This window comes from Cutaneotrichosporon cavernicola, assembly GCF_030864355.1.
Source record: "Cutaneotrichosporon cavernicola HIS019 DNA, chromosome: 6".
Classification (NCBI taxonomy): Eukaryota; Fungi; Basidiomycota; class Tremellomycetes; order Trichosporonales; family Trichosporonaceae; genus Cutaneotrichosporon; species Cutaneotrichosporon cavernicola.
The window spans coordinates 2,206,815-2,225,698 of NC_083398.1; the positions used below are offsets into that span (position 1 = coordinate 2,206,815).

The 18,884-nt window shown below is 57.6% G+C and overlaps 8 protein-coding genes across 8 annotated transcripts; 4 read left to right on the plus strand and 4 right to left on the minus strand.

Annotated features, from left to right (window-relative positions):
* Nucleotides 1-1,589: 1,589 nt before the first annotated feature.
* Nucleotides 1,590-3,820, plus strand: CcaverHIS019_0608650 (uncharacterized protein; the record flags this gene model as incomplete). Its single annotated transcript, XM_060603371.1, has 4 exons — nucleotides 1,590-2,133; nucleotides 2,167-2,338; nucleotides 2,704-2,894; nucleotides 2,928-3,820. The coding sequence occupies 4 exons, from the start codon at nucleotides 1,590-1,592 to the stop codon at nucleotides 3,818-3,820; spliced, it is 1,800 nt and encodes a 599-aa protein (XP_060459671.1).
* An 857-nt stretch (nucleotides 3,821-4,677) lies between these two features.
* Nucleotides 4,678-5,225, plus strand: CcaverHIS019_0608660 (uncharacterized protein; the record flags this gene model as incomplete). The annotated part of the gene is made up of 3 exons (XM_060603372.1): nucleotides 4,678-4,741; nucleotides 4,775-5,079; nucleotides 5,121-5,225. 3 exons carry the CDS (start codon nucleotides 4,678-4,680, stop codon nucleotides 5,223-5,225), a joined length of 474 nt encoding a protein of 157 aa, XP_060459672.1.
* An 817-nt stretch (nucleotides 5,226-6,042) lies between these two features.
* On the minus strand, nucleotides 6,043-7,615 carry CcaverHIS019_0608670 (uncharacterized protein; the record flags this gene model as incomplete). The annotated part of the gene is made up of 9 exons (XM_060603373.1): nucleotides 6,043-6,084; nucleotides 6,128-6,274; nucleotides 6,313-6,438; nucleotides 6,472-6,603; nucleotides 6,637-6,783; nucleotides 6,845-6,976; nucleotides 7,035-7,175; nucleotides 7,434-7,519; nucleotides 7,573-7,615. 9 exons carry the CDS (start codon nucleotides 7,613-7,615, stop codon nucleotides 6,043-6,045), a joined length of 996 nt encoding a protein of 331 aa, XP_060459673.1.
* A 1,136-nt stretch (nucleotides 7,616-8,751) lies between these two features.
* Nucleotides 8,752-11,440, plus strand: CcaverHIS019_0608680 (uncharacterized protein; the record flags this gene model as incomplete). Its single annotated transcript, XM_060603374.1, has 3 exons — nucleotides 8,752-9,884; nucleotides 9,920-10,930; nucleotides 10,975-11,440. The coding sequence occupies 3 exons, from the start codon at nucleotides 8,752-8,754 to the stop codon at nucleotides 11,438-11,440; spliced, it is 2,610 nt and encodes an 869-aa protein (XP_060459674.1).
* Nucleotides 11,441-11,601: 161 nt separating this feature from the next.
* On the minus strand, nucleotides 11,602-13,485 carry CcaverHIS019_0608690 (uncharacterized protein; the record flags this gene model as incomplete). The annotated part of the gene is made up of 1 exon (XM_060603375.1): nucleotides 11,602-13,485. The coding sequence occupies one exon, from the start codon at nucleotides 13,483-13,485 to the stop codon at nucleotides 11,602-11,604; it is 1,884 nt and encodes a 627-aa protein (XP_060459675.1).
* Nucleotides 13,486-13,776: 291 nt separating this feature from the next.
* CcaverHIS019_0608700 (uncharacterized protein) lies at nucleotides 13,777-15,778 on the minus strand (the record flags this gene model as incomplete). Its single annotated transcript, XM_060603376.1, has 6 exons — nucleotides 13,777-14,132; nucleotides 14,179-14,246; nucleotides 14,295-14,332; nucleotides 14,378-14,793; nucleotides 14,827-15,179; nucleotides 15,219-15,778. 6 exons carry the CDS (start codon nucleotides 15,776-15,778, stop codon nucleotides 13,777-13,779), a joined length of 1,791 nt encoding a protein of 596 aa, XP_060459676.1.
* Nucleotides 15,779-16,264: 486 nt separating this feature from the next.
* Nucleotides 16,265-16,895, plus strand: CcaverHIS019_0608710 (uncharacterized protein; the record flags this gene model as incomplete). Its single annotated transcript, XM_060603377.1, has 5 exons — nucleotides 16,265-16,339; nucleotides 16,426-16,477; nucleotides 16,517-16,567; nucleotides 16,663-16,808; nucleotides 16,872-16,895. The coding sequence occupies 5 exons, from the start codon at nucleotides 16,265-16,267 to the stop codon at nucleotides 16,893-16,895; spliced, it is 348 nt and encodes a 115-aa protein (XP_060459677.1).
* Nucleotides 16,896-16,981: 86 nt separating this feature from the next.
* On the minus strand, nucleotides 16,982-18,681 carry CcaverHIS019_0608720 (uncharacterized protein; the record flags this gene model as incomplete). The annotated part of the gene is made up of 8 exons (XM_060603379.1): nucleotides 16,982-17,044; nucleotides 17,079-17,312; nucleotides 17,346-17,584; nucleotides 17,617-17,750; nucleotides 17,783-17,952; nucleotides 17,989-18,314; nucleotides 18,348-18,443; nucleotides 18,480-18,681. 8 exons carry the CDS (start codon nucleotides 18,679-18,681, stop codon nucleotides 16,982-16,984), a joined length of 1,464 nt encoding a protein of 487 aa, XP_060459678.1.
* Nucleotides 18,682-18,884: the final 203 nt, after the last annotated feature.

Here is an 18,884-nt window from a genome sequence, read left to right on the forward strand (position 1 = left end):
AGCTGGAATAGCTGCGATCGAGATTAAAGGATGCCCGGATTTTGTGGATCAGCATTGGATACGATCATCTACGATCCATGGCCACGTAGCAGTGCATAGTTTCCACACGACAATGCTGTTTCTGTCTTCACCTACTCATCAATACTTTCCTTTACTCAAACCATGCTCAACTTCTCCGCACCCGCCTCCCCCATCAACCCCGGTGACACAATCATCATTCTCCATGGCAGCCTTTTCGAACTTTTCCAAAAGGCTGTTGTACTGCCAGAGGGGTTGCCGGGAGTCGTTCTAGCTTCCTCATTCTTAACAAAGACTCGAAAACAAGTTTACAAGGATGTTGGCAACGCCATCTGGCCTATAGGCTTCTACTATCCAACACACATGTTGGAGTCATGGAATAAAGTACAGTCCTTGTTGATAGTCACTGACTGTTAGGACCATGAAGTCGAACGCCACCTCTGGGAAGCTGCGGATGATGAATCAGAGAAGCTCAGCATTGAGCTTTCATCATTCAGTCGTGGTTATACCATGCTCTGCTCTACTTATCCATCCAATCGGTTTACTGTCACCTACACCCGGTTGCTGGATGACGTTGCGCTCTTGCACGTCAAATCAGTGGTGGCGGCGGATGGTAACAGCACAACGACTTTCATCCAGTCCTGTTCACAACTGCGATGCTTGCCTGTCAATCCACTCCGGCCGTCGTCAACCAGGTATCCTCTCTCCCCTCCCCTCCTTAGGTGCCTGTGCGTTGACACCAACATCCTTCTCTATGACCGCAATAAGGTTGCGGAAGGACTTGCTCTCCAGCTTGCCATTGGCGGGCAGGCTCTTGGCATGTCGACAGTGGTGTTGCCAACAGTGCACAAGGAGCTTCGAGGAACTGGAACTGGGAAACAGACCAAGGACCGCTTCAGCAACTGGTACTGGGCTGAGGCAAGTAACCGTGGTCAGCTCCTGCGGTTCGACCTGGTCCCGTCCTGTCCAAGGCAAGTCGTCACGGCACGAAATCTCGACCAGTCCTCTATTGCGTGCCACCACATGGCGGGTAGAGAACACCTTGAGGCCGACGAGGCTGTCCTCGCGGACATGGTACATCTTATTTACCGTCCGCCTCCTCGGGTCTCGGTCTCTCCCATCATCGCGGCACGCTCAGTTGGGGTTGCTACGAGCGACCAGGAGCACTCGGTACGACTGGCATCCTTGGGGGTGGCAGTGATCTTATTCAACCGCAAGCAGGCCCGCGGCGTGCCGTTCCCTCGTGACTGTTGTAGTACCCGAGCCCCTACGAGTCGGGCCCTTAAATTGCGCACACGTTCAACCGTATTCGATGCATCGTACATTCACTCTACAACAGTGACCAGGTTGCCACAACAAACCTACTTCGTGACGTAATCGATCAATCGCGCTGGCGCCCATGATCCCCATCAACGGATCGAGCGGAATCAATCAACCACTTGCCACGTGGCCCACAATCTATCATCCCCCATCGCTCCCCATTCTGTCAACACTACTACACTACTACTCTACTACTCCCTTTGCTGTCAATCATCCACTTCCCTCGTCCGCCGCCCTCAACGCGGGTCGACATGTCAATCCCGGCCATCGGCCTGGGCCGCCCGCCGCAACCTGACTCTCCTCCCCCTATCAATGGGCGCGACTATCTTGCCAAACTCCATAAATACCTGTCGTTGAACATTGCCCGACTAGCACCGCCGCTCAAGCCCAAGAATCAGGACGCGACATGGTTGCAGCAGTCCTACACTCTCCTCACTCTAGGCCTCGACCCGAACAGCGCACCGCTCAGTAGAGCGCTCAAAGTGCCGCTGACGCTTGGCTTCGGCGCGCCGGCCCCTCCCCAACCTAGACACGCCAAGCCCGTCCTCCTCCGACTACCACCAGACAAGATCCTCTATCTCCTCCTACGGTGGCAGAGCCTGCCACAGTCTCTGCCGCATGTTGGGAGAACCGACGTACCCGTACCCGATGCCGTTCCCGGCACCGTCAAGGGCGCACGGGTCGGGCGGTATGGCGATGGTGACGTCGAGAGCGTGAGGAGTTGGGTAGGGAGCATACGAACAGTCAGCAGCCGTGTGCCGAGTGGCTGGTGGGGTCCGCCAGGGATTGATGAGGGTGAGTCGTCCCGAAACAGGAGCTGACACGCAGACAAACTCCTACTAGAGCTGTACGCGGTCTTCAACGCGTTGCCGGGTCTCCTCATTCACCCCCCTCTCAACACCGATGCGCCGATCGCGGAGCTCATGGACGCTGGCGGTTACACTCTATTCGGTGGTGTTGACGTGCGTGTGCCACTTGATGTGATGCGCAACCTACAGGTGTGAGTGGGATTTGAGTGACGGGATGACGGGGAGCTACGAGGGCGACGAGAGCAACGAGAGCAACGAGAGTCACGGCGGCGATGGGATTCAAGGGGGCGGTTGGGGAGCGTTTGGGGTGATGGAACCGAGGAGAGCGACCTGCGAGGCGGGAGCGGCGTGTTCGATGAGTGTGGTGTGTGTGAGGAGAACGTGGAGAGCGAGGAAAGCGGCGATGGCGGTGAAACTCTCATATCATGCTCTCATTATGTCGAGTGCCGTGACGCTGCCGAAAGAGAGGACGGCGTCGAGAGCAATGACCCCGCCGAGAACTATGACACTGCCGCGAACTGAGAGGGCGTGGAGAGATCAGCCAAGCTGACACCAGCCTCGAGCTTGACGGCTTCGACCCACGAGCTGTACTCGTGCCGCCAAACCCGCTCCTGCACAGCTTGACAGTGCACGACGTCGAGGATGCCGACGACTGGATCGTCGAATTGCTTGTCGATGGACCACAACAACAGGACGACTATGGCCTCTCCGTCCCCCCCCTGGACACGCCCGCCGAGTCACCATTGAGTGAGCCAAACAGCCTGTTGGAGCGATCACCAGAGCCACAGACGCCGCGCTTCCCGAATCTGCGCCATCTGAGCATCCATCACGCTGGGCTTCTCGCGCTTCCCTCCCTTCCTCTCACCTCTGTCACACATCTCGACCTCTCCGGCAACTTGCTCAATGAGATCCCTGACCTGTCGGGATTACACAACCTTGTGTCGCTCAGCCTTGCTTACAACGTCATCACGAGCGTGCGCAGGGCGCCCCAGTCAATCGGCAACGTAACCACGCTCAATCTCGCACACAACCGCATCGACTGCCTTGTCGGTCTCGAACGCGTCCTGGGCCTGAAGCGCGTGGACGTGCGCGCGAACGAACTTCCCGAGACCAGCGAGGTGGGGCGCTTGGCTGTACTACCGCAGATCGAGGGCGTGTGGGCTACAGGCAACTCGTTTGCGACTCCCGAAAGCGATTGGAGGGTAGAGGTGTCAGCGTTCTTCGCGGGGGAAGGGCGCGACATCGTGCTGGACGGCACACCGTTGACATGGGCCGAGGGAAGACGTGTGGACGCAGCATTGGCGGCGCGTGGAAAGCGGAGGCCACCACCTCGTCCGACAACAAGCGCGCCGGCTACAGCGCCGGCCAGCGCGGCCAACACGGCTCCCAGTTCGCCTAGACTCACAATTGAAGTCAACACGAACGCAGCTGGTTTCGCAGGTCGATTAGCACCATCTTCGTCTGCGCGCGCTGCGGCTCGATCGCCTGTCGGATCTACGGAAACGCAACCGACTCCTGGCACATCATCACCATTGCCAACGTCCAGGTCACCGACCAAATCGCCGTCGCCAGAAGACCCATTCACACGGACACCGGTGCGCAAGGCGAAGAAGAAGCGCGCGAAGCGAAGGGTGGTGAACTTGGACGACGAAGGAAGTAATAGACAGGATTAGACGGACGTATGTACAACAAATGACTAGCTACATGGATTCTGCAAGGAAACCGTGATCGGACAGGCCAACAGGAGCGGGAGCCGGTCCAACTCCAGACACGAACTCGGACTGCTGTCCCAGATCCAACAGTCGCCAAGCCGCCCCAGTGGGTCATCGGTAAACCAATTGGTTCCTTTGCAGGCATCGTTGTTGATGACGCCAGTTTGACTAACTTTGCCCAGCGCCACATACGCCAGGTACGCCACTTGCGCCACTTCGGCTCATGGGCCGAAGACCCTCTCTCATTCTCATGGCGTTGGTATGAACACGCACTGTGCATAACCGGACCATGTCAGAGAGATAACATGCATATCATCATGCAATCGGGCTTAATGTTTCAGCAGGCCGGCCAAACTTGGAATCCGGCTGGACGTTTTAGAGACGACGCAGGCACCTGTACCTGTGGTCAATTCATGATGTTTGCGAGGAGCGCTCCAGTAGTACCCACCATCCATGAGTTAGCTCTAGTCTCAATTTACAAGCAGTCCGTGCCACCCCTGCCAAGGCATGCCATGTCTGACAACATTCCACGATATGCGGGGGTTGCCAAGTCCGCCAGCTAAAAGGGTATGGGCATGCTCAGTCCAGTCCGAGTGCCTCTCCGGTCCATCCCGAGCTGCTGTGCTGTCGGAACCACCTATTTGTCACGAACATGAAGGCTGCGGTTACAGGACTCAGGCACAGCAGGATCATAGCTCACAAAAGCTTACCCACGAGGTAAATCGCAATGTAGCTATCAATCCCTCCACGATCTACGAACCTCCTCTCTATCCAGACCTACACATCCATCTTCAAACCCAAGATCTGGACGCATTACCATGGGCTCGGGCTCCATTACCATCCGCTCCACAATGCTTGTCGTAACCGCCTGGCTCCTCCTCTGTAAGCGTCACTCTGCGCCTCCTGCTGACTCAGTCCTTGACGTGGTCGACTCGGCCATTCTCCCCCGTCAGAACGAAACCTGCCCTGCTGGCGAAACTTGGTGCGAGTATCTGAGCTGGGACCACATGTGGGACGCGGGATGCGTTAATCTTGAAACCCACTACCTCAACTGTGGGAGCTGTGCCAACTCGTGCGAGACGCCTTCCCAGTCCGACACCATCTGCGTGAACGGAGAGTGCATCTGCTACAATTCTGGCCGACCAGACTGCGGTCTCCCGAATGTCATCTGCCCTGACCCCATGACCGATCGGAATCACTGCGGAGGTTGCAACTTGAAGGTGAGTGCTACGCGGTGCTAATTGTTAATTGACACGTACAGTGCGGCGAACAGGAAATCTGCAAGGACGGCGAATGCATAGCTTGCACGCCAACGCTTGCTTCGGGTCCCGTCTATATGTCCGGCATCCCCGTTTGCCCGCAATGATCCAACCTCACGCACTACATGGACATAGTCGTCCTGGGCCTCTAGTGGATATTGCCCGTCAACGTATGTATAATTGTTTCCGATGCGCCGTCGACGCGGTGCGAGATCGGTTGTGTAAAACGAACCCGGCGGACAGCCGCAGAGGTGTGATAGACTCTTGGGTGTCCTTGATGGCGTGGGAGAGTGTGACGCGGAGGTACGGAAGCAGCATGTTTCAGTACGGAGGTGTGTTGTGAATGAAGGGCCCATGATGTCAACGCTGCTATGCATGTCAGGTTAACGGATTTGACATTAGACGGAAGCAGACAAATAGTAGAACAGCTAATTCAATCCATTAGAGTCATCAATGGGATCTAATACAAAGTGTGGAAATGATGTCATGTTCCTTGTTGTGCTGCAGAATAAAGCGCGTTAGACACCTGACCTGTTTCGACCTGGGAAATATCGAACCGTGCCGAGGTTCGAACGTATGTACATCCCAGGATTACCAGACGCCAGGGGAGCAGACGCCCGACCCGGAGGCCAAGAGAATCCACAATCAGCAAATGGTCACGCGGTCGAGTTTCGCGCTCCACAACGCAAGATTGAGGATGTAAGCTTGTGGAGTAACCTTAACCTTGGTCGTTGATTTAGCTCCCTTCGGTGCAACTGCAGCCTACAGACCAAACTTCACCGCGATCCCGCGAGCGCATTTCACATGCCGTCATGCATTTCCGGCGGCTAGGCTAAACAAGAGTCCTACGTTCAAAGTTCATTCAGAGCATCGTCCGTTGCGGGTCATGATGGCTTTCCAATGGGATGGGGATGGGCTGCCATCTTACTCGCAGCTGCCTTCGACACAAGCTTGACCTGCACCGCACTGAGGTTAGCACCAGTAGCCACTGTAGCTTGAGTTTACTCACGGTGGTACCGCAACCTCCGCAGTTGACGGGGTCGGTCCGCCAGTTGATGCACTTGCCTGTGTCGTCGTCACCACACCAGGCCTCGCCAGAGGGGCACGTGTGGGTGTCGCAGACACCGTTGTTGCAGTACTCGCCCTCGTTCTCACACTGTCATTAGAAGGTACACAAAGCCTGGAGTGACTGACAACTTGGTAGCAACCGCCACAGTGGCTTTCGTCGCTGGACACGTCGCGGCACGCTCCGTTGCAGAAGACTTCGCCAGCTTTGCTGCAAGAAGAGCACACGCCTTGAGTGCAGTTGCCATCGCCGCACTGTCATTAGCCAAACCGGGGAAGCAAATGCACAGAAACGTCACAAGACCCGCAGAACTTGGGGTTGGTCATGGGGTCAATGCAGCTGGCAAGGTCGGTACCGCAAGCAAGAAGCCCAGCTGGACAGGTGCAGTCGCCGTTGATGCACTGGCTGCCCTCCTCGCACTGGAGTTAGTTGAAGTAGAAGGTCATACTCACCTTGCGGCCGCACGCTCCACAGTTGTCATGGTTCGAAAGAATGTCAATGCACGGATATGTTGGCGGTTGAGTGTCGGTACTGCAAGCCTGTTGACCGGTGGGGCACGATCCACACGATCCCGCCACACACGCTTCTCCCTTCTGGCACTGATGTCAGATCCACCCGAGACGGTGGCGATTGGCTTTTCCACTCCAATGCGGTGCCTACCTGGTTCTCACAGGTCCCACAATGGGTGGGGTCGTTGGCGAGATCGATGCAGTATGACTCCCACTGGCATTGCGACTTGCCGGTAGGGCACACGCATTTGCCATCTGTGCAGGAGGGGCTGTCCTGTGGACACTGGAGTCAGGTTAAGGGGTCACGGAGAGGTGGGTTCAGTGAAGAAACGAGTACTTACCGCGTTGTCGCACGCTCCGCAGTTCTTATTGTTGGAGAGGACATCGATGCAGCCACGGACACCGTCGTAGTCGTGGCAGCCCAGGGTCCCCGCAGGGCAGGTGCGGCACATGGCGTTGCGGCATTCCGTGTTCTCCCCACACTAGAGTCAGAAGCCCTTTCTCATCTCGTCTCCCACCCAGTTGTTGCAGGTTCCACAGGAGTAAATGTTGTTGTTGAAGTCAGGGCAACCAATGTGCCCAGCACAGGCTGGTTTACTGGTGGAAGCGCAGAGGCATTCTCCACCACGACAGATCCGGGCTTGACCGGGGCGGTCATCTTCGCACGAGCTCTGACATGCGCCACAGTTCTTGGGGTCGGTCCGGAGGTCGGCGCAGACTGTGCCGTTATTCGGCCATACTGTGCACAGAGCCTTGTATTTGCCCTTGCAAGGCTTGGGCTTGGACGAGTTGCTCGCAACGTCCTGGGCGAGACTGGAGGAGGCGACTAGGGAAGGCGTCAGTGAGGATGGCATTGGAGGTTTGTAAGTATGTACTCACCTATTGCCAGAGTGCTGATGACTAGAAACCAGCGAGACAGCATTTGGGATGAATGAGAGTGTGGGACAAGTGGGAGATGTCAAGTCTCTGGAACGGGCTGGAGAGTGGTTTTGAGTCAAAGTTGGCGCACTGTGTCTGTTACCTTTCTTTGTATCTGGGCAAAGGGATAAAGGATGGATCTAATCCAAGTTGAGTGGATCCGCAGACGCTTCTGACGCAAGCCAGATCGACAAGCAAAGATCCCACAGGCCCACAGACTTTGGAATCTGGGCATGAGATGAGCCGCGTATACCATCAAAACCATACACCGTGCTGAGATTCAGAGTTGACAACGGGGCCTCTTAACCAGCATTAGGCTTTGGAGTGTTAGACCAGGTGGTCAGAAGAATATCAAGTACTGACAGAAAGTGGCCGTTTGGGTTTGACACTCGCCGCGTTTGAGATTCAAAGGGAAGGGAGATTGATCACATTCCAACATGCTTCTTCCAACGCCACTCTGTTCTATGTTCCGACTCTTGATACAAACGTTTCTTCACAAAGCCCTCAAACTTGGCTCACCTTGAAGACGAGCATGCTCACATGACCTCACGGACACGGTCGAGTGTCGAAAACTAGGTTCCGCCGGGGTTGCGTACCTGTCAGCCGCGTCTCGTGATGTGCGACGCGCGTGATGCCAAGGTAATCATCACTCCCGTCAGTGGACAGCTCCTTTCGTTGGTGGCCGCGACGACATCCAGCCAGGACTGGCTTATGGTAACGGAAGCAAAAGCAAGCACACAAACCAAAGGTCGAGGAGTGGGGCAGGAAGAGGATCCGGGAATGGCCCGCAGTTCAACCGAGCTGGACCTGCCCGGCTTAGCGTTCTTCCGATGCCGCACAGAATCAAGTAGGAAAACGCCAGCTGCCAAGACCAGGGCGCGCTGTCAGCGGGATAGCATTCCAGCGGTTACGTATGACGGAACGATGCCGCAGGGCCTGTCGTTTCTATTCAGTGTGTAGTAGAGTGAGGTTAGAGGTTGGGCCGGCTGATGAATGCCCAATCGGCAACTTGGAGCCCTGCCCACAAACCTGCCCACATTCGAGTAGAGCTCATCTCGGTATGACATTGTTACGGAAATCCCAATCCGAGCAGCTCATAACGGTGGACCGACATGCTGGATCCATCATCGCCCAAGCACCATGTCTATCAGCATCAGCAAGGTCTCCTTTGAGCACTACGAGCCCGGCGCTGCGCTCAGCACGGACGCTCCGCGAATCTCGTGGCGATTCGACGGAGACGCAAAAGACTGGGTGCAGTCTAGTTACGAGGTAGCCGTTACGCGTAATGGCAAGACGAACACTTTCAAAGTCGAGTCAAGCGACAGCGTACTTGTCCCATGGCCCGACACTCGTCTCGCCAGCCGAGAGCGTGCCACCGTCTCAGTCACCGCTCACGGCAAGGACGGGTCGTCGGCCACGGCGACTGCCGAGGCCGAGGCGGCGTTGCTCAACCAGGATGACTGGTCCGCGCAAGCTGTCTCGCGGCCAGCATTCCCAGATGGCGTGGCGAAGCGCCCTTTCCTTCTCCGCCGTCGTTTCGACCTCAAGGCGGTACCCAAGACTGCGCGCCTCTACATCACTGCGATGGGCGTGTACGAAGCGACTCTCAATGGCAAGCGGATTGGCGATCACGTCCTCGCACCGGGTTGGCAGGCGTACAAATACCGTCTAGCGTACCAGGTGTTTGATGTCGCGCCGTTTCTCAAGGAGGGCGAGAACGAGCTCTCAGCTTGGGTCGGCGAGGGTTGGTGGTCGGGCCGACTTGGCTTCCACGGAGGTACCCGGGATATCTGGGGTTCCCGGCCCTCTCTCATTGCCCAGCTCGAAGGCGATGGCCATGTCCTCGCCCAGACGGAAGAGGGGTGGGAGTGGGCGGAGGGACACATCCTCGGTTCCGAGCTGTACGACGGTGAGGCGATCGACACCAACGTCTCGGTCGGGGAGTGGAAGGCTGCCGAGGTGCTCGCGCGTCCTCAGAACCTCGTCGCGCCGCAGGCGCCTCCTGTGCGTCGCACTGGGTTCGTTCCGGCAAGAGAGATCATCACGACTCCGAGCGGTAAGACAGTCATCGACTTTGGCCAGAACCTCGTGGGCTGGGTACGATGGAACAAGCAGGTGGACGGGACCGGGACCGTCACCATCCGACACGCCGAGGTTCTGGAGCACGGCGAGCTCGGCACCCGACCACTGCGCGTAGTAAAAGCTACGGATACTGTCGTGCTTGGCGGCCAGACTGAGGGATACGAGCCCACGTTCACGTTCCACGGCTTCCGGTGAGTTTGTCTTGCCTCTAACTTACTGACGCCAGCTACGCCGAGATCTCGGGGTTCCCGCGCGAGGTCGAGACGAGCGACTTTACGGCAGTCGTCGTGCACTCGGACTTTGAGCGCACTGCGCACTTTGAGAGCTCGCACAAGGAGCTGAACCAGCTGTACTCGAACGTTGTGTGGGGATTGCGCGGCAACTTTGTGTCTGTGCCTACCGACTGCCCGCAACGTGATGAGCGATTGGGCTGGACCGCCGACTTGATGGCGTTTGCGCCGACTGCGTCGATGATCTACGACGTGACTGGTCTCGTGGGCGAGTGGCTGGGCGACGTCGCCTCGGAGCAGCTCGACTACGGTAAGGGCCGACCGCCATTCATCGTTCCAAACATCCCTCTGCCGGGACAAACACAGATCCAACCTCCGCCTCCGGTTGCAGTGTGGAGTGACGTGGCCACTATTACACCTCTTGACCTGTACACCACCACTGGTGATGTCGGGCTTCTCCGCGAACAGTGGGCCAGCATGAAGGCGTGGCTTGATGAGGGCATCCCGCGCACAGAGTCGGGGCTGTGGAAACGCGTCTTCCAGTTCGGAGACTGGCTCGATCCTCGCGCGCCTCCAGACGACGCTGCGAATGGTATGACGGATCCGACCCTTGTGGCCGACGCGTATCTGATCCACTCAGTGCGAATTGCTGCCAAGGTCGCTGGTATCCTTGGACACGAGGAGGATAAGAAACGGTATCAAGCCCAAGCTGAGCAACTCCTCGACGCGTTCCACGCAGAGTACGTGAGCCCTAATGGAAGAATCGCGTCGGATTCGCAGTGCGCGTACGTCATTGCGCTTCAGTTCCAGCTTGCCAAGAGTGAGGAGGAGGCCGAGTCCTGGGCGGCAACCCTCGAACGCCTTGTCCGACAAGGTATCTTCAAGGTCGGTACTGGGTTTGCGAGCACGCCTTTTGTGCTTCTCGCCCTGGCTGCGCATGAGCGCCTGCAAGTGGCTTATCGTATGCTCCAAGAGGGCGAGTGTCCCAGCTGGCTGTATCAGGTCAAGTGAGTACCGAATACCCCAACGTGGTCAGATCAACTGACGGCAGGATGGGAGCTACGACCATGTGGGAGCGTTGGGACAGTATGCTGCCGAATGGCGACATCAACCCCGGCGAGATGACGAGCTTCAACCACTACGCGTTCGGCAGCGTGGGTGCGTTCCTGCACGAGGTCATTGGCGGAATCCGCGCCCTGGAGCCTGGATGGAAGCGAATCGCTATCCAGCCCCGCCCAGGAGGCACGCTTACAGACGCGGCAACATCGTTCACAACGCCATACGGCTCAGTCACCTGTCGCTGGGCGCTGAATGCGGACCGCACAATCATCAAGGCGACAGTCACCGTGCCGCCCAACACTACTGCCGAGGTCACGATCGGCGACCAGGTCCAGGAGCTCGGCAGCGGTACTCATGTGCTCGAGGGCGCGTGGAAGGACGAGGGCGAGTGGCCTCCAGCGCCAATCACGTACTTCCACTTCCCCGGGGACGAGAAGAAGTCGACCTATGTGGCGTAAGCAGGTTGAGTGTTAATGGTAGAATTAGAGTGACAGTGAGGATCCGAAATGCAACCATTCTAGATTGGACTGCAGACTCTTTCATCATCAAACTCACGTACGGCTGTAACAGACGACTCCAATGCAATACCACCCTGGACCATTTTAGTGCTGGGAAGCGTCTAGAGCTTGGCCGAGACGAGCTCGCCGTGGTTGTCGTACTCGTTGTAACGCTCCCAGTCGATCGCGATGGGCGCGTACAGCAAGTCCTCGGGGATGCCAAAGCCCGCGACGAGGGGGATGGCATCTGGCGCCAGGTCCGCGACAGCCTTGGAGAGGCGGTCCTCGACAGTGGCGGCAATGTCGGCGGGGACTAGCTTGTGGGTGACGAGGTAGCCAAGCTCGCGCTCGACGACCGCGAGGCCGTGCACCGTCGCGATGCGTGCGAGCACCTTGCGCGTCGTGGGGTCGGCCTTTTCCATCTGCACAATGACCTCGTCCATGCACAGGCGCTCGCCGTAGGCTGTCGAGGCGCGCTGGATAGCAACGCTCTCCTCGCCCATCCACACCTCGAAGAGCGGGCGACGCTCCTTACCGAGCTTCTGGGCGAGACTCGCACCGAGCTCTGACAGGGAGCGGTGGGAGAAAGCGCGGATAAGCTCCGCCAGCACGTGGGGTTCGGCAATGTCACCCGACGCAGCCGCACCAGTGGGAAGCTTGACCTTGCCAGACTCGACACCCGCAAGAAGCTCCTTGGCGACCTTTTGCATGAGCACCGAGTTGTCACCCTCGGCCGTGATACCAGCGTGCGCAAAGGTGATGGTGCTGGCCAGGCGCGACGCCGCGAGGTAACCCTGCCCACCGCAGCGCTCCCGGCAGATTGAGCCAGTGCGTTCGGCGTGCCACGTCACGAGCGGCTTGATGACGCAGACCTTGCGGACCACATCCTCGGGGTCACTCTTGGGGTCGGCCCAGAATGCCTTGACATAGTTCATGCCCATGGACAGCGCGTAGGTGCGGGCCAGAATGGGAATGAGAGCGCGCTGCTGCAGCTGATAGCTGAGGATTGGTGCGTCCGAGAGACCCTTGGGTCCAACGGTGAGGCGCGTCGCTGCATAGCGGATGGCAATGGTGAGGGACGACTTGGCCGAGCTGAGAGTCATCGCCGCAATGCACAAGCGACCCGACAGCAGCTGGTCCGCAACTTTGATGAAGCGCCCACGGCGACTCGCAATTTGGGAGCTGAACTTGCCCGCCTCGTCGACCTCGGAGTAGCGGTTGAGGAGGTTGACTCGAGGAATCCGAATGTTGTGGAAGGCCAGGAGGGCGTTGTCGACGCCGTCGAGGCCCTGTTTGCGGCCCATGTCGCGAATGGTAACATTTGGCAGCACCTTGAGGTTTTTGTCGCGGATCGGAACCAGGAGCGCGTGGACGCCCTCTTGCTTGCCGTCAACGCTGAGCTGTGCAAAGACGATACAGTAGCGTGCGTGGATGGCGCCGTTGCTGATCCAGTACTTCTGGCTCTTGGGCGTTGGTGAGTTGACGATAAACTCCTGCGTCTTGGAGTCATACACTGCCGTTGTCTCCATCTCGATCGCGTTGTTGCCGTATCCGAGCTCTGTGAGGCCAAAGCAACCGGTGGAGTCGAGGTGGTCAATCTCGGGCAAGAGGTGACGGTGGCGGTCGGTACCGAGCTTGAGCAGGGTGCCGCCGAACAGGTTGAAGTGGACGGTCATCTTGGTGCAACCGCCACCGTCCACCAGACCGAGCATCTCGTGGGCGGCAAACACGTTGAGAGGGTTACGCTCAAAGTCGAGTACCGAGATGTAGCCCTTGCGAGCCACAGCCTGGAGACGCGCGAATGCGCGATCACGCTCCTCGGTCAACGGAATGTCGAAGCGGGGCACAAAGAGGTCGTGGTTGTCGGCCATGTACTTCTTGAACGCGGCGCGGTTCTCGCGGTTGTCCGGGTCGAGGATCTTGTTGAGCGCCTCGGGGGAGAAGGAGGCAGGAGGGTCATTGCCGTGGACGGTTGAGAAGGCAGAAGCTGAGCGGTGGGGTGCCATGATGTGTAGGGAGTGGGAGTGGGAGTGAGAGTGAGAGTGACAGAGAGTTCTATAGTGCGGAAAGCGGTCATTACTGGGCGCGTGCGCGGCAACAATCAACGACCCGGGTTCAACACGTGACGTCATAACGTGACCAGAATGCCTCAGGTTACCTCCAGAAACGACTTTGAGGCTGCCCGATTGTCACAAAGGTTCGCTCAACGCAAGATCATGACAGAGGAGTTGGTGCAGGGTGGCATGCATGGTAATTATAAACCCATCTAGACCTCCTCCTTGCAATTATAAACCCATCTAGACCTCCTCCTTGCGCTCCTTGCGCTCCTCGTCAATCTCCGTCTCCTTGTCCTTGTCGTCGTCGGACGTCGCAGCCGACGTTGGCTCGCTCGGCGGTTTTGGTGCAGCTCCTGGCTTGCCGCCTTTTCCGTGGCCGCCAACAATACCCAAGCCACGGAGGATGATAAGAGCGATAATGCAGACGGTAAAATTCAGGGCGGCGCTGAGCCAGAATGACGCGGAAAGGCCCTTGTGTAACGCGTCGATGTAATCCATCCCCTTGGCAAGCGCCTTCTGGCGTTCTGTAGTGGCCATGACTGACGTGAGGGCGAGGCCAAGTGCGCCACCGAGCTGAACAAGGGTCTGGAATAGCGCTGAGGTTAGCGGTCGTGTACGTTGCGAGGATGCATGTACACTTACCTCCAGCAACACTCTGCTCCTGCGGAAGAGCAAATCGCGAGACGAAAGCAGCGCCGGTTGCCATCAGGCTCAAGTTAGCGGCGTCCTGCCCTTGTTCTTTGTCTAACGCAACTCACAAATCAACGCCCAGGATCACCAGCCACATGGCGTTGAACTGTTTCGCGTCAGCTGTGCACCAAGCGACCAGGGGTAGACTCACCGGGAATGTCCAGTAGAGCTGGTCTCTCTTCGAAACGGCCAGGAAAACAGCTGCTATACCAGTGCACAGGAACCCAGTGCAGATGATGATTCGGCCTGGGACAATGTGGATAAGTTTGGAGAGCGACAGCGTGGCAATCAGGCCAGACACAGTGCAGGGGAGGAACCGGAGAGCTGCAGTCATGGGGCTAACGCCCTGGACCTGCTGGTAGAAGAGAGTGGCGTTGAAGATGATGCTGACGAATCCTGCCATTGCGATGAATCCGACGAGATACATGGCGGCGAGGCGGCCCTTTGCGCGCGTGAAGAGTGCCAGGCTGATGAGTGGCGGGCGGTTCGTGTGGTGCTGGACGTGGTACTCCCAGAAGAAGAACGTAGCGAGGAGGATCACGGACACTGAGAAAAGAGCGGGAATGTCTGGGATCAGGGTTGCTCATTAGAGTCACTCACAAGGCGTCCTCCAGCCTTTGGCTGCACTGGATCCATACGAGATGCTGAACTGAAACAGCACCAGACCTGCGGTGACGAGAATCGCGCCCGGGATGTCGATACGCTTGTCGGCGCCTGGATTGAGCCTGTCCTTTGGCACGAAAACAAACGCCAGTACTGTGGCGAGGAAGCCGAGGCCAGCGAAAAACCACATCACGGCGCGCCAACCAGGCTCAGTGTAGGCGGTGAACACACCTCCGAGGATCATACCGGCACCTGCACCTAGAGGAGCACCTGCGCTGAAGATTGCAAATGCAGTGGCCCGGTTCTTGCCATGAATGTTGGCTGCAATCAGGCCAAAGGCCGAGGGAGCACTGATGTCAGCCACGTCGTCGATTGGGATTGTGACTCACCTCAAGGAGGCACCCATGCCAGTGAGGGCGCGGGTGACGATGACAGCGATTCGGTGATTGAGGAATGAGCCGATGAGGTTGAAGACGGAATACCACCCGACACCGATGATGAAGCAGAGTTTTCGGCCGTAGACATCGGCAATGCGGCCTGAGAGAGGTACGAGACATCCTGACGCCAGGCCATACGCGGAGGAAATCCACTGCAAGTCGTTCTGGGCAATGTTCAAGTCCTTTTGCATACTGGGCAGGGCAATGTTCAGGCCCTGTTGTCCACCAGCGCCGAGGACGATGACGAACATTGTGATGGCGACGAGAAGAACGCGACGAGAGAGTGGTAGCTCGACTGGAAGCGGTGCTCCTGGCCCACCAGGTTGCATGGGCTGTCCTTGACCTGGAGCGGCGCGCAGAAGAGCAACAGGGGGTTCTGGTACCTCGCTGAGCGCGACCTTTTCTTTGCTGTCGTTGGTCATGTTGGGCGTACCGAGCGACGGCGACGCTTCTTCCGAGCTGTCGCGGCGTAAGGTAGCCTGTACAGCCAGTGTTGGCGCTGGAGCTGTCATGGAATCTGAGTGATGGTAAACAGGTCAGAGAGCGCTATCGGAAAATATAATGTCCCCAAGTGAACGGCTTAGGCCGAGACTGGAAATGAATGTTAGACCGAGGCTTGGCTTGGCAAGCCCCTCATTTCAGGTCCAAGTACTTGACAGGCCGAATGGCAAGGATTGTTGATCATTGCGACACCAACTAGAATCATCATCTCGGCAGCCATCCGCTGGCAGTGATTCGGCCGGAGACAGAGTGGATCGGTGGATTGGGCGCACTGCTTGCGGCGAGAGAGTTCTGAGTCAGCATCTCTAGGCTCCCCCGTGCTACGGAGAGAACGTCTCGCTCTCGTAAAGTCGCTTGCATTCAGAATGATTCGAGTTCCTGAATTGAGACGACGATGACTATTTCGGCCGATTGATTAAAAGCGGAGTAGCGGTTGATCTCCACGCGAGCCCCGCCTCGGTGACACCAGGTGACATGCCGAGGTTTGTCTTGTTCTCATGACGCCTCCTTTCAATGCCTGTTGCGACCTCCCCCACTTTCACGTGCTTCTCTCCAACACAACGGTGACCAAGGTATATCATGACGTCGTCCGGCCACGCATCTCCACATCTTGCAACTCACAACTCACAACTCACAACTCAACTCTAACTCAACTCAGCATGCTTTTCCGCGTTGGTCCTCGTATCTCTCGCCGTATGGCGTCCCGATCCGTGTGTCCCATTCACGCCATTGCTAACCCAAGTCTGCAGTGCGCTTCAACTCGAGCGAGGCTCCCAAGCCTGCCCCACAGCAGAGCAAGAGTGAGTGGTCATGTGCTCACAGGCCTTTCAGCCTTGTCCTTGGCCTGCAGAAGCAAGCGGCAGAATACACTGCAGCCTTGTCCAACTAACCCCAGACCTCGTTCCCTTCGGCCTTGCACTCGGCGCTGGCATTGTGGGATGGTACTACTACATGTACGGCGGAGCTGTCGAGAAGAAGGGTGTCGATGAGTTTGTCAAGAACCAGGAGAAGATTGTCGAGCGCGAGCACCAAGCTAGCAAGGTGGGTGTCAGCCCCTTCCCCCTCCCCCTCCCCCTCCCCCTCGTGCAGCATGCTAATGTACAGGACCAGGTGACAAGCATGGAGTAGTTAGTCATGGCCGATGAACGGGAACTCGTCAAGCGTGTCACCAAAGAGTGTCGCCCTGCTGTTAGCTGCTGTTGGGCGGGCGCAACTCACCAGTACTGCCCATCGCCTGTGCTAAGCTCGGGCGCTGTGATGGTCGCTAAGAACTCGTCCTGTGGTCAGCCGCGGACTGGTGGTTGTGCTCACAAGACCAGTCATGACAGCTTCCGACAACTCTGGCTGCGCAAGGCTAGGGCTCGCTGCCCGAGATGGAACCATCGACCGTGTGCTGAGGGATCGAAGGACGCGCTGGATAAGTCGAGCAACGAAGGCTGGTGCGCCTTCTGTGCCCATGTTCGGCACAGAAAGACACGCAGTGTTGAGACGCTTCATGAGGTCGACTACGAGCGACTGTTGTGCGGATGTGAAGCGACGAAAGAGCTACTGTCAGTCTACACACAGGCTGCCACTCACATTGTGAAAGAAAACAACCAGTCGCGCGAGATGCACGCTTGTCGTGTCCTGGCAGTAAAGAAAGTTGCCGTGCGTGGCGATCAACTCGACCCACCCGACAACCGTACTGCCGAGAGCGAGACCCTGTGCAAGGTGAAGAGCCGTGTCGATGTCGTCGTCGATGAGCATCATCCGTACTGTCAAGCCTTGTGAGAACTGGCTGATCTTCAGAGAGGTCTCCTCATGCTCGGCCAGTCGGGCTGGTGTGAGCGCCTTCAAACGCCGCACTCACATAACCGCCCCGTGAACCACTTGTCCAGGTGCCGGTCGACTTCGGAGAGAAGCTGGGGTAGGATTACTGCGCGGTATGCCTTGGTCGTAGGGTTGACTTTGAGCGCATGTAGTTGCGCACAATTCTTGAGGAACCTCGAGGTCAGCTTGGCCAACATTGAATTTACTCTACGCTGCACGCTAGTCGGAGGTCGCTTGCGGGGCCAAGTTCCAAGTGGTTGTGTGCCCACTTGTCAACGTCTCCTCGCTCGTGTGAAGGTATGGTGATGGGGAGCAGGAAGAGGTTGCTGTACGTGCTGTCAAAGCAGTTGAGACAGAACCACGTTCGCTCGAGGTTCTGGGGACATTAGGCCTGGTTTCAAAAGGGACTTACGAGTTGAGCGCGCGCATCCTCGCCCTGAGGTCCGTCCACTTCCTGGAGAGCTTTGTGAAGGCCGTTCTGGTACGCGAAGCGCAGCGCCATGCCAATCTTGATCCATGCAGTGCGGTCCCTCGTCTCTTTGAAGTGGCTCAGCACCATGAGACATTGGATCATGCCAATCTCGCAATGTCCTTCGGCGACGGCGCGGTTGATGAGGACCTGAGCGTGGTCAAGGAGCAAGCGGTACACCTCGGGTCCGTGGAAGAACTTTGCAGACGCAGCGATGACCGCGGTCAAGAGCGCATATGACGTTTCGTGCATGAATGCGAGGGTGTGATCTGCGTGAGCTTGCAACTCTATGATACACTCACATGTCGGGTCTAGCAGAGCCAGAGGCGGGTTCAAGTGCTGGTGGAACAAGTCGACCAATGTGCGGGCTTCTGCTGCGCTCACAATGCCCAGCGCAACTGTGATAAGCTATGCAGACGTTACAAGTCTCTCACGCGGATCGTCCATGCTCCGCCGGCCAGTGGTTAATTCGAGTAGCGGCTGGCCCTCTCCAGGGTCTAGGTACTCGCTGACGTCTACGCGGTTGCCAGGGGGCCGCACCGCGCTGCGCTCTACATGCGTGGGAGCTGAGTGGTGGAGGGGGGACACATCGGAGCGTGGCGTCGGCCGTACAGATGGCGTCGATCCACCCGCCATGAAGGATAGAACAGGGGCGATGGTGTCGGTGTGCCCACTTTTTCTGTGGTATTCAGAGGGTCTGGGTCTGGAAAGTGCTTGGTCGTATTCCAGACCAAGGTTACGGCGAGGAGGAGATGCGCTCCTCGCTGTTCGCCCCTCTCGCAACCTCTCGCGCCAGCCGTCAGTATGACTCAGATCATGCTCACTCGGCGTTTGACTTG